The sequence below is a fragment of the Salvelinus alpinus genome, chromosome 31 (genome assembly GCF_045679555.1).
Source record: "Salvelinus alpinus chromosome 31, SLU_Salpinus.1, whole genome shotgun sequence".
Taxonomy (NCBI): domain Eukaryota; kingdom Metazoa; phylum Chordata; class Actinopteri; order Salmoniformes; family Salmonidae; genus Salvelinus; species Salvelinus alpinus.
This window is the reverse complement of record NC_092116.1, coordinates 12,248,321-12,262,131: the sequence shown is the minus strand read 5'-3', so window position 1 is coordinate 12,262,131 and position 13,811 is coordinate 12,248,321. Positions and strand designations below refer to the sequence as shown.

Below are 13,811 nucleotides of genomic sequence, written 5' to 3'. Positions count from 1 at the left end.
AATGTAATCAAGGTCAGCAGAAATACAAACAAGCAGTCACAGATGTAGAGTGTTGTGGTGATGTTATTCCCCCCTAGTGTCCCTGATGCTTACCCCTGGAGCTTAGGTTCTGGGTAACTGTGTGTGTGTGTGTGTGTGTGTGTGTGTGTGTGTGTGTGTGTGTGTGTGTGTGTGTGTGTGCGTGTGCGTGTGCGTGCGTGCGTGCGTGCGTGCGTGCGCGCATGGCCTTTGTGTGTGTGTGTTTGACTCTGTATGCCAGTGTGCAGGGGAGCAGCCCAACAGGGCACTGGGATAATCACTCACCAGTCTGGTGGTCAAGGTCGTGTACTGGGGGACCATCCATCTGAACCTAACAGCTGCTGTGAGACGGGGATAACGGACTAGAGGAGGTGCGGGGAGAGATAGATGCAGGGAGAGAGAGATGCAGGGAGAGAGAAAGAGCGAGGGAAGGGTTAAAGAAGAACGAGATGTGTTTTACTGTGGGTAGGAGAGAAAGAAAGTGAAATAGACAAGGTAAGAGGCACAGGGAAAATGTGCTAGATAAAGGAAGAAGAGGAGGGAGGGAGACAGTGCTAGACTGTCACATAGGATCATTATAGTAAAGTGAGAATATACAGTATATATTGGCCTCTGTTCCATTGTTAGTTTTTCTTGCAGCTATATGGGCAAACACCAGCTTGTTAAAACTGTTGTATTTATCTAAACTCTGCAGGTTGACGTTTATTGTCATGAATCTTACCCTGAAGGCGGAACTAGATAGGCCAGCTGCAAAGTCAAAATTGGCTATATTGTAAAAATACCTGGGGGAAAAAAGAGCTTTATGGTCTTAAGTTAAGGTCAGGGTTTGGCATTAGGGTTAGCAGTGTTTTTAAGGTTAGGGTTAAGATTAGGTATAAAATCAGATTTCATGACTTTGTGGCTGTGCCAGCTAGTGACCCCTCTGCAGAGCTGTCTCCAGGGTAAGTCATGACACAAATGCCAACCTGCATAAATTCTCCCTACAGAGCTATAACCACAGATAGATACATTGCACAAGTTAAGCAACTCTTAGACATATCTATGGGTTTACTTTGTCAGTGACCTTTGGGGATTAGATAAACAAACACATCTCCCTTCAGAGAAACTTTATTTGGAGGCTTCTCAAAGTTCAAACTCCTGCTGCGAAGGTGAAATGGCTTTGGCATTTCCTGTACCCGCACCTGGTGACACGATGCAGTGACAAGATCACCGTTGCTTCCTTCTTCCAGACACAGCAGGTGCTTTTAAACCCAATTACTGGCGCAGGAAATGTCACCCGAACCCAATAAGCTTATCTCAGTGTCTTATGTTGGAAGGCGTCACTCATAACAACAAAGAGTGGTACGCTAGAGAGGATGCTAGCTTGATGTTAGCCCTTTAGCGATTAGCCGCTAGCCACGGCATAAACAAACACCTCTGACGTTCGAATAAACATGGAGACAACAGAGTAACTCGGGTGGGACGAGCATCTCTGAAAACGTAATTTATGAGCGTGGGAGGCTTGTTTGACTGAGGTCGGAAGGAGGGGGGGAAGTAAATAAGTTTCTCTATGCCGCGGTTTGTCAGAAGCTTTCATGTGGAGGCTGCACTTGAGGGCATAGCTTAGCTTAGCTTGAGGGATGTTATTACACATGCCCGCTGATCTGGGGCGATGCGTGAGAAACGTCCCAGACACCAGTCCTAAATCAAAGTGAGAGAGAGATGGAGGGAGCGATGGAAAGAGAGGAAACAGAGTACAGCGACAGGATTGAGACAGGAGGTATGAGCGAGTGAGAGAGAGAAAAGACACAGAGAAGGGCAGAGGAATGACAGTGAAAGACAGAGGGAGAGAAAGTAGAGTGAACGAGAGAGGCAGAGAACAGAAGAAGAAGATTTTGTTGGAATGAGAGAGATGAATAGATGAGTGGAAGGAGGCAAGATAAAAGACTGCTGCATGTGTCATGCATAATAAGTGCAGTCAGCATCCCAAGCTCATGGCCTGCCACTCTGACTTAGCCCGCACCCTTTTTGACAGGTGGGCGGACGGTTGCTAGGGGATGTTATGCCTTTGTCGAGTGTTCCAACGGGAGACATTTTAACTCCAATCATATGACACATAGCAATAACCCAGAGGGCACCTTATTATTATTATTATTGTTGAATTGGTGTGAATCATTTTTCATGTAGCCTTTTTCTCAACTCTATTGAAGTCATATTTCTGTTGAAATGGGTAGGTGGGGAGGGTGAGGAATGGGTACACGATACCCTATGCCCTCTGTGGAGATGCCATTTGACCTCTCGGTTGAAATAGGCGGGTGAGCGCTCGGCCATGGTACAGCGGTTTTGCCTTAATTATAGAGTCCTTGAGCGTTTGACTCTTACCTCTAGCGTGGCATCTGGATACAAGAGACTGTATAAAACATCTAAAAACACAGCTTTACCTTGCTAGAGTTAAGAAACCTGCCATGTTTTACTTGTGGTTTTGGACTATGTAATGACTGCATTGTTTATGACAGGGCATTGAAAGGGAACATTTAATAAAAGGCTAAAAATCGTATTTGTTTTGCTCTGTGAGGCATAATACTTCGGCATTCTTACAGTGTGAAGCTTTGATTTAGCTCCAATATAGTGGCATTGCAAGAGTTCTGTCTTTGCGTGTGTACACACAATTAAGGAAGGGGTTGACTTAATAGTTGGGCTTGGTATTTTTGTGGCCGCTTTGTTTTTTGGGGGGGAAGAACAACAACTGTTTCCATGTAATCCATTTTATAAGATGGGAAAGCATTGCATGCTATTCATGAACATAAAGAACTCCTTGAAACCCAATTGATGTGTTGAAGCAAAACTGAGGCAACATGCATGAAAGATGAGTCAAGGTTGGTTATGGGGTATTGTTTTTATCCCATGCCAATTTTTTCTTTTCAACAGTTGCATTAATATAATGCTCATGCTAGGGTTTGGTTCCCATTAGTTTGGGTCATATAGTGGATATACTAGCACGCTAAGTTAGCACGCTAACACAGAATGTGTCATTCTAGATGGAATTTGCTTCTATAACAGCATGCCTTCAGGGTCAAGACCACCGCAGCATGGCGGGGAAAGGGATCGAGGGAGAAGGATGCTGATGCTACAATAATGTGTTCACGTCTGTTGATCATCAAACAGTCATCTCAAGATGTTTTAACAAAAAAATGAGCCCAAGTGTCTTTTATCAAACATTGTTTGATATTTCATACAGCAGGATAAAAAAAGCTATGAAATAAATCACTAGTCATTGTTTGAGACACGTAGCTCCCACATGCAATAGAAGAAGACACTAAACGGGCTAGCCATTCTACAGAGAATCCCTCTCTCTGTTGTTTCCCTCCCTCCTCTATCAACCTTTTCAGGGAGTGATAAGAATCAGGGGAGAGAGAACGACAACTCACCAACCCTCCCTCTCTTTCTTTATTTCTCTCCTCCTCCATTGCCTGGCAATATCTCCCCATTTTCTAATTAACATTGTGCTTGTTGTCTGCCTTTTGTTTAATAATGCATGATCCTATCACAACCCGGCTCTTTGAACGGAACACTGCTGAATAGGTACACAATAATACCGCCGAGGGGCTCGGAAAGAAAGGACAAGATTTGTTCTGGTTTCTTTTCTTCTTTTTTGGCAATAAATGTTCAATGGAAGCATCAGCATCGCTGTATGTGTGAAATTTAACTGACACGTGAAACGGAGCGGCCATGTTGCGGAACGAAAGCTTTGGTGACAATGGTCAGAGGTAATATTTGAGGTAACAATGTGCCTTGGGTAACACAGGGAATTCTGATGTACACTACTAGAAAAAAGACATCCAGAAAGGTTATTCAGCTGTCCCCATAGGAAAACCCTTTTTGGTTCCAGGTAAAACTATTTTGGGTTAAATACCTCTGTGGAAAGAGTTCTACCTGCAACTCAAAAGGGTTCTTCTACCTGGAACCAAAAAGGGTTCTTCAAAGGGTTCACGTAAGGGGACAGTCAAAGAACCCTTTTAGGTTCTAGGTTCCAATTTCAGGATCGATTTGTCGGCTACTTTGTTCTCATTAGGGCTGCTTGTGTTCACATGGATGGCACAGCCTCCCTCTCCCCTGGTTGGTGCTTACGAAACATGCAGATGGCTTTGTTTGTCTGTATCAGCATGTGGAGGGAAGTGGAGGGAGGAAGTGAAAGGAAGGGAAGGCTGCTGAGTACTGTGTATAGTGAGGACTCCTAATGTCATGTCATTATGGAAATTCACACTACATTAATTAACTCAAAGGCTATCAACCCAGATTTCGCATGCAAAGCAAAAGTCAGGGAAGACGTCAGCGACCTTGATTAGAGGAGCTTTCTGTTTCTGTCGTTGCTTACTATGGATTGCACTTCAGTGATATCCCTATCCTTAAACAGTGTTATGGAATAGAATGCACTATAAATACTAGTCATGCAGAAATTATGTGTGTGTGCTTGTATGTGTATGACAGTGTGTGTGTTTGTGTACATGTGTGTGTGTGTGTGTGCATGTGAGCCATTGTGTGTGTGAGTGCGGGTGCGTACTGTAGGTTGAGATTGCTTCAAATTGATTCTGTTCGCCACGCGCCCCCCGCTCACGGCCACCACAGGCCTCACGGCGCTCTGAGACAGGTAGTCACGTCTATCTCCCCACGACACAAATAGAGTGTGACAGGTGCACTATCTCCCTGTCTTTTCTGCCATTTACAGGCTACAGCTGAAGGAATAAAAGGGGGAGAAACGGGGAGAGAGAGGCGGGGAGATGGGTAGCAGGGAAATGAGGTACTTTGTCATCGTCTACCACACTGATTGCACTTTTGGTTTTCTGGATGTTTTATTTGTTTATAAATCATCAGATAAATAGCCGGACGAATGAGCCCCGTGTGTAAAAGGATTATGCGATTCCTCTAATGCGTTTGTGAGGGTAAACAGTGCTCTGTCTGCGCCTGTGGTGTGGCTAATGCACTAATGGTCAATATTATCTGTTAGTTAGCATTCGGTGATACTCTGCTAAATGTCAAACTGTCTAAGAGGTCAGAGGTCAAATTATGTGTCCGTCTGAAGAAGTGTGAAGGCTCTCAGCGTCAGTGTACCTCAAGCAAGTTCAACCATTTTGGGTACGTTCCAAATACACATTTTAAGCACAGATCTACACACTGATTAGATATCTACAATGCCTGGAAAAGTGTTTTACATCTCAGGAACCAAATCCACATTATATACTCTGTGCAGACCTGCTTGGAAAATGTGTATGTTGGAATGCACCGTCTGTCTCAGATAATAGCCTCCTCCCATGCTAGGCTATCATGCTAACTGGCTATCATGCTAACTGGTTAGCATGCTAATGCTAATACACTGTGTGTCACCAGAGCTCATGGAGCGGATTAGCTACCAGAAGAGTACAGAAATTCATGACCACCAAAACGTGTCAGTCACTATGGATTAAGCACTGGCTTTTGCAAATTCATGACATGGAATCGAGTGGGCTACTTGCTAATGCTATCATGCTCTGTCAGATCAATTACCCCATCCACATAGCGGATGTTGATAAAGGAAGGGGTGGCGAAACATGAGAGTGAACACAAGCCTAACCTACTTGGTCATACAGATTTTATGTGTACTTCAAGCAGTGCTTGATAAAGGACGTGTTGGTTGCATACAGTATATGTTTGGCTAACGCTAGCTTACTCCATCAAACTGTACAGATTTGTTGCGTTCTCTTTTGTCCTAATCCATTTGGAGACACTTAAAGCTATTAAAGCTTCAGCTACTGGTGTAAGACGGGCATAAATATGAGGCGGAGCTGAATGGTTTTAAAGGTACTAAGAACAATGGTGGCATTTTGTCACTACATAGTTTATGGATGGCACTGGTCTCTGGAGAGAAATCCACCAATATGTTACTGTCTCACCATACGCTCAATAAAGAATGAAAGGAGACATTAGGTGCTATGACTTGAATGGCCAGCTATATGGTTCTCCAGGGACGGTTTGGGTTAGTTCCCCATTAGTGTTAATATAGTAGGCTTAACAAGTTAGGATTCCGCTTCTAGCATGTTGATTCCGCTTCTAGCATGTTGAATGTGTGAGTTTTCTGTATGTGGATCTCAGAACCTATTTTTTTAAACATTCTACATAGCACATGGTATCAGTAAATGATTTAGCAAATTATGTAAAAGTCTGACATGTAACAGTGATGATCACAAACAAATAGTTAATTTGATTAGAGCATGTGTGCAAATCCTTGCTGCGAGGATAAAATTGCGTTAGTGAGCCCTTTCATCTGTGTACGTGCGTGTGGACGTGCGCACACTAACATGCGTTCCGAAGTGTCCGAATATAGCCTGCGAGCACATCACCCTCTCTCCTCTTTAGCTGTCAGAACCTACTGAGTCTGTGTGGGTATGTCAGAAATGTGCACTAGATAGATAAAGTACGAGATGCCAAACCACTTTGTTTCATTCATGCCCTCACTCTCTTCCCCTCCCCTCTCTCCTTTCCTCCCTCTCTCCCCCACTCCCTTTCTCCCCCCGCAGGCTGTGAATATCCTGCATCTGAGAAGTCAGACCAGACTGACTCACAGAGCTCTGTGAGCCAGCACCACTGAGGCTGCCAAAGCATGCTGGTGCCAAGCTGTCCCATGATGCACATAGCTAGACCCGCACTGCTCGTCCTGGGTCTGCTCCTCCTTCTCGCCGACGCCGAAAGTAAGTGTCACTTTTCGTTACTTCTCGTCCTCTCTTTCTCCTCAGTTCGTGCCACTGTAGGGACGAGAGATGCCTCTTGTAAGTGGTCTTATCTCATTGTCACATACACACACTAACAGTTATACACACACAAAACACAGCATTCTCTCTCTCTCTCTCCATCTCTCTCTGTCTCTCTCTCTCTCTCTCTCTCTCTCTCTCTCTCTCTCTCTCTCTCTCTCTCTCTCTCTCTCTCTCTCTCTCTCTCTCTCTCTCTCTCTCTCTCTCTCCCCCCCCCCCAACACCCTGATGAGTACAAGGCCATGGCCATAAGTCCATTCCTCTATATTTTTATCCGATATGGAGATAACTACATATATCACCATAAAAATACATTGAATTGGAGTTACAGGATGTTTGGAGTTGAAATCTGAGCACTGAGGTGTCACAACAGGTTTCAGACTCCAGTGAGTTTATCCTACTCCGTTTTCCCTGGTTAACACCGCTTCCCATTAATCACTACGTTCCAGGAAGCAGGTGCAGGTGAATAAAAGTTTTATTACACCCTTCACACCGCAGGAATCTCCCTCTTCAGCTTGAATATGTTTGAATAGCGGAGCGTCCTCCCAAGGTCACAGACGAGGGAGCAGCAAAAGAGAAATTGATGGGCGAGACTCAAAACTTTTGGTTGAGAAATGTTCGCTGCAATCTGTTTCATTCTCTCCCATCTCAATTGTCCCCTCCCACTGCATATATTTCACAGTGAGAGAGATGAATGGAAAAGTAAATTGTCACTTCAGGTGTGTCTAGGTTTTTATTGACTTGGCCATTTTTAATCATAGCAGCATTTTATGTGCTTTCTATTGAGCACAACTAGCAATCTTTTAGAATAGAATAGACCATGAACATGGACTATGTCACCATGCACTTATAGTTTAGGTGCTATGACTAATGTGTCATGCAAAAGAAAATAAAGGAAAGCCAACTACCAGACATCCAAACTTGAGTCGCCAGTGGGCATTCCACAGGGGAATTTGAGCACAGATGTAACCCATGAGACAACCACAAATGCACTTGGCCATCCTAACCCCTAAATCCCCACCTTCCCTTCTCTCCCTGTTGCTGTCTGCGTGCTAACAGCTGATCTGATAGCCCTTTGGACAGCTGTGCTTGTTTATCATTTCCAAGCCAAAACAAACTGACCGTGAGGGAAGTTGACGGTAGTCCAGCAATGACTGAGTAACGGAGGAGAGAGGGGGTTGGGGATAGGGGGTTGGATGACAGGCCAGTGTCCACAGCTGAGGTGTAAGAGAACGGAGATCCAGACCAATTTGAAGTAGTACATATTTGCTCAGAGATTATGTCTTCTCTCAGCTATATCCAACTACATCCTGCTATATCCAGCTACATCCTGCTATATCCAGCTATATCCAGCTATATCCTGCTATATCCTGCTATATCCATATATATCCAGCTATATCCTGCTATATCCAGCTATATCCAGCAATATCCTGCTATATCCAGCTATATCCAGCTATATCCAGATATATCCAGCTATATCCAGCTATATTTAGCTATATCCAGCTATATCCAACTATATTTAGCTACATCCTGCTATTTCCAGCTATATCCAGCAATATTCAGTTATATCCAGCTATTTTCAGCTATATCCAGCTATTTTCAGCTATATCCAGCTATATTTGGCTATATCCAGCTATATCCAGCTATATTTAGCTATATCCAGCTATATCCAGCCATATTCAGCTGTATCCTGCTATATTTAAGCAATAAGGCCAGAGGGGGTGTGGTATATGGCCAATATACCATGGCTACGGGCTGTTCATAAGCATGACGCAACGCAGAGTGCCTTGATACAGCCCTTAGTCATGGTATTTTGGCAATATACCACAAACATTGCTATTATAAACTGGTTACCAACGTAATTAGAGCAGGAAAAATAAAGGTTTTGTCATACCCATAGTATATGGTCTGATATACCATGGCTTTCAGCCAATCAGCATTCAGGGCTCGAACCATCCAGTTTATAATCAGATATAAACAGCTATATTCAGCTCTCTCTTCTCTCCACCTTTATTCTTTGTTGCTATGGACCCATTATTGTGTATATTCCTTCTCTCTGTCTTCCTCTTTCACTCTTTTTCTTTCACTCATTTTCTTTCACTTTCTTTCTTACTTTCTCTCTCTCTCTCTCTCTCTCTCTCTCTCTCTCTCTCTCTCTCTCTCTCTCTCTCTCTCTCTCTCTCTCTCTCTCTCTCTCTCTCTCTCTCTCTCTCTCTCTCTCTCTCTCTCTCTCTCTCTCTCTCTCTCTCTCTCTCTCTCTCTCTCTCTCTCTCTCTCTCTCTCTCTCTCTCTCTCTCTCCATCCCTCCCTCCCTCCCTCCCTCCATCGCTTTTGAGCCTCTGTGTTAGCTCCATGCCGGTGACTGCATCCATTTTCTCTCTAGTGTGCCACTGCATCTGCATAAACACTTCAGCTGCTCAGCTCAGCCTTAGGACTCTCCCCAATACTGCACTAGCTGTGAGAGGAAAGACCAAAATACCAACCGAATAACCCCCTCCCACCACCCACCACCTCACTTTAACACTCTGAAACCCCATAGAGGAAGAAGGGAAGCTGAATCCCTCCGTCAGTGCAGTGTGTTAGCCCAACTGGGGTGTGTTAGCCCCGCAGGCGAGGAGATATGGTGGAGGATATGAGACACGTGAGAGGGCGAAAATGGCTGACTCGGCCTGCTCAACAGATGGCACCATCCTCGGAGCCAGTCCTGTGTGCCCATGTCCGGCTGGCTGCTCTAACCTCTCCCGCAAAGGCAGGAAAAAAATGTCCCTGGACAGGACAGCACACACGTAGGGAGGGTTTGGGGTTTTGGCGCTAACGATGCTAACACGGACAAATGCTATATGGCAATGCTTTGTTTGGTTAACATGTGGATAGGCATGGATAGAAAGGGCCTTTTGTTGGCATAGGACTGTGCCTATGTGGATTTGAGGCTATTACTTTAGTTTATGTGGCAAATTGGGCTCGGGACTATTGAAAGAGGGCATTATTTTCCCTGGTGAGCCCTGGCGTGAGATGGGGGGACGCCGGTGGTGGAGCCAAACAACCGTGCTGTGTCTCTGCTTGAACAATGGCATAATAGACCAACAGAGAAACCCATTCCTACTCTGAAGGAGTGATCTTCGGGAGTGTATCAATGGTCAATAATGATCAATAGATCGTCAATATGTGTGTATGCTAGGAATGCTGGGGAGGCAAACAGTCTTTGCATTTAATGTCGCTAGTGTCCCTATATAGTGCAATTCTGACCAGGTCCCATAGATGCTTCGGTCAAAAGTAGTGCATTATGTAGGTAATAGAATGCTATTTGTGACGTAGTCATGGGTTTGAGGGAACTGAACAGCTCAGTGATTCACTAGCGACATTAAATTCAATGACTGTTTGCCTCCCCAGCATTCCTAGCAAACAAACAGCACCAAACAAAACACAACAAGCCCTGGAGGTTGTTCGAGGTCTCTAATGGTTTTGCCTTTGTGCTTGTTTGTTTGTCCTCTGCCATTTTTCCCTTTGGGCACTTACAACTATCTGGCACCTTCCTCACTGCAGCTAGACACATATTGACGATCTATTGATCATTATTGATCATTGATACACTCCCGAAGATCACTCCTTCAGAGTAGGAATGGGTTTTCCTGTTCGTCTATTGAGCAACTACTTAGGTCATATGTGACTTGTTACTTTAAATCCCTCCTAAATCAATCGCTCTATGGGCCCTAGTCAAAAGTAATGGACTATATAGGGAATAGGGTGCCATTTGGAATACAAACTAAGTCACCCTGGGGCCTAATGCTGGTTTAATTGATTCTCTCCACTAATGACGGATGGCGTGTTGTATCCCAGTGGAGTGAACGCTCCTCTTTTAATGCGTGGAATAAGTATCGACGGGCTCCCCCGGACATCTGTAAACACTGGAACCGTTTCCGTCCCCAAAACTCACTCTATCTGGCTGTCCTTCACACACACAGGATGCACCCCAAATGGCACCTATGGGCCCTGGTCAAAAGAAGGGGACATGGTGCCATTCTGGATGCAGAACACTCTATCTTTCCCTCTGGCATAGCCCTTGATTAACTACATGGAAAGTGGAAAAGCAAATACTCTCCATCTATTTATTCAACCGTCCATCTCTCCCTCTCTCTTTCTTTTACTCTCTTCACTCAAGCCGTTGCGTGCGGAGTGAGAATAGAAGGGAGAGAGAGAGAGAAAGGGAGAACAATAACGTGGGGAATTACATACATTTGTTACGCTGGCTGCGTCCTACACCAACAAATGAAAGTGCTCTTGCCATGTTCTGATGGCTCAAGTAGAATCAGGAGACAGACTAGTGCGTTTCCATGCAGAGGTCAAATTGTGCGCGGCTCTGCGGCGAACATAATGTGCAATATAATTACTCAGTGCACTGTGAGGAACAGACTTTCCCATATTGTTATTATTCACGGGCATTATCATAGGGCTCTAGCCCGACCACGTCACTGTGTCACTCGGATGGCTGTCATGGTCAGTGTATGAATAGATTATGGAATGATATGGTGTTTTTCTCTAAAATTATACATATTTTTATGGAGTGTATATGTCAATGATCATTAACTCGATGCTTTTAACTCAATTTATATTCATCCATAGAGCCACACATTCATAGACCTTCTGACAGACACACACACACACACACACACACACACACACACACACACACACACACACACACACACACACACACACACACACACACACACACACACACACACACACACACACACACACACACACACACACACACACACACATAAGAATGCACACACAGAAACACACACACACAATATAGTACAACTAACCTTGTGGGGACACACAATTCAGTCCCATTCAAAATACTATTTTCCCTAACTGCTAACACTAATCCTAACCCTTACCCTAACCTTAACCCAAAAACCGAACCTTAACCCTAAACCTAGCCCTAGCTCATAACTCTAAAACTAACCCTAGCTCTTAACCCTAACCCTAAACCTAATTCTAACCCGAACACAAATTCTAACCATAACCCTAAATCCCCTAGAAATAGCATTTGACCTTGTGGGGACTAACAAAATGTCCACAGTTGGTCTAAAAAAACATTGGTTTACTATTCTTGTGGAGACTTGTAGTCCCCACAAGTATAGTTAAACAAGTCCACACACACACACACACACACACACACACACACACACACACACACACACACACACACACACACACACACACACACACACACACACACACACACACACACACACACACACACACACACACACACACACACACACACACACACACAGGCTCATGTGAGCACACTGAGCCGCACCTCCTAGCTAGACTTAGGGCTAATGATACTGTATTCCCAGATGTCAGGGGGTTGTAAATTGTGTGTTTTATGCTTGCCTCCCCTAATATGAATTATTGTAAAATAGTGTTATATTTGCATATGGGCTTCCAGGCTGTTCTGAAATTAGCATTTTTACAACAGTTCAAATTAAATTCCACAGCTTAATTTGCCTGCATGGTAATTCGATTTAAATTGAGTCCATTCCACTCTGACCATGTGACCATGTTCACAGCACAAATATGAGTTAGAAAACACCAAAGGCTCCAGAACCCTCCTCAACAACTGTGTTAAATTACAAACCTGTGGTTCAGTCGCACGCAATCAGATCACAAGACAATGGAAACGTAATTAAGCACAATGTTATCGTGGCCTTCGGAGAAGCTATCCGCTACCAGGGCTTCACTATCATAAAGGGATAAGCAGTAATCATAGTTTTCTCCAGTAGAAGTACTGTACTCTACAAACTCTGTGCTTCACAATCATGTCGTTACTTTATAATGTAATTACTCCATAGGACACGGTGCATTGACCATTTACGCTGGGAATGCTGCTTTGTCTTGTAGAAACCCCCTGGCAGTGCGTTATTTGATGCTGTTAGCCTAGCTATGGAATGCTGTAATTTGGCCATCCACTTAAGGTCAGAGTACCATACAAAGGTTAGGCCGATTCCCAAAGCTCCTTGACCCTCACATACACATAGAAAAGCTAAGAAATTGAACTTTTTCTTACAATACAGAGACATTGTGCATGCTCAGATGCACATACCGTAATTAAGGGCTAGCCTCGGGCGCTAATGCTATTTTTAAGTGCACTTACGTCTCCAAGAGACATTGACTTGATAATGGAGGGGCAATTTAGCCACTCTGAGGCATTCGAATCCAAGAGAAAAGGTATTGACAGAACAAAACCTCCTGAACACAAAACCAAATTGCCAAATGGTTATGGTGTGCCCTCTTGACTGACAACTGACCAAGTCTCTTCACAATACAAATGGATTGTGTTTTCCCATTCACAATGCACACCCAATTCAAACCTAAATTGAAATGAATTTGGACAGATTTTACCTCGGGTTTTGGCATGTTTGTCTGTCAAAGATGGAATATAAAGCCTGATTTGAACTGTATGCTCCCAATAAGAGAGCACAAATGGCCAGGTTTCACACAGAACCCTCTAGTATGCCTTTGATGCCGTGATCAGCCGGTGAGCCGAACACAATGCCAGCTGTTCTGCGTATGCCTGGGTTACGCTTGGCACAGCGTTTAGCATGCTGGCATATGCTAAAGTGGATAACCCCTCCGTATGCCAGAGCACCCTGTAACAATGCAGATGTTGCGCAACGTCATTAGAGTGACTGTGCAATTAATAGATAGAGCCTTTGGGATTATTGGATTTGGTCACTAGCTTGAATGGATGTGCTTTACCGTTAAATAATGATTCCTGTTACAGAGTAAAGGATACTGTTTTGTGGTTTTCTAATAGTGGGTACATCAATGTGGATGATCAATGTTAGTACATTACGGTGGCGAATCGTGGCTATTGGACCTTCAGTGGAGGAAACTTTTTTTAACACGTTTCTACCAAACTCAAAAATCTAGAGAAATAACAGAAACATAGCATCACTTAGGCCTAAAGCACTCAACTAAATGAAACAGGCCTGAGGCTGAGCCATGCTTCGGCCT

General features: G+C 44.1%; 1 protein-coding gene across 39 annotated transcripts in view; it reads left to right on the top strand.

Annotated features, from left to right (window-relative positions):
- The window catches only part of LOC139561502 (receptor-type tyrosine-protein phosphatase delta-like), a 600,941-nt gene that overhangs the window by 427,545 nt on the left and 159,585 nt on the right, over positions 1–13,811 (top strand). For all 39 annotated transcript variants that reach the window (XM_071378643.1, XM_071378677.1, XM_071378668.1 and 36 more), the window contains one exon: positions 6,549–6,719. In XM_071378643.1, coding sequence (XP_071234744.1) covers positions 6,632–6,719 — 88 coding nt within the window. In that variant the 5' untranslated portion in view covers positions 6,549–6,631. The remainder of the gene's footprint in view (positions 1–6,548; positions 6,720–13,811) is intronic.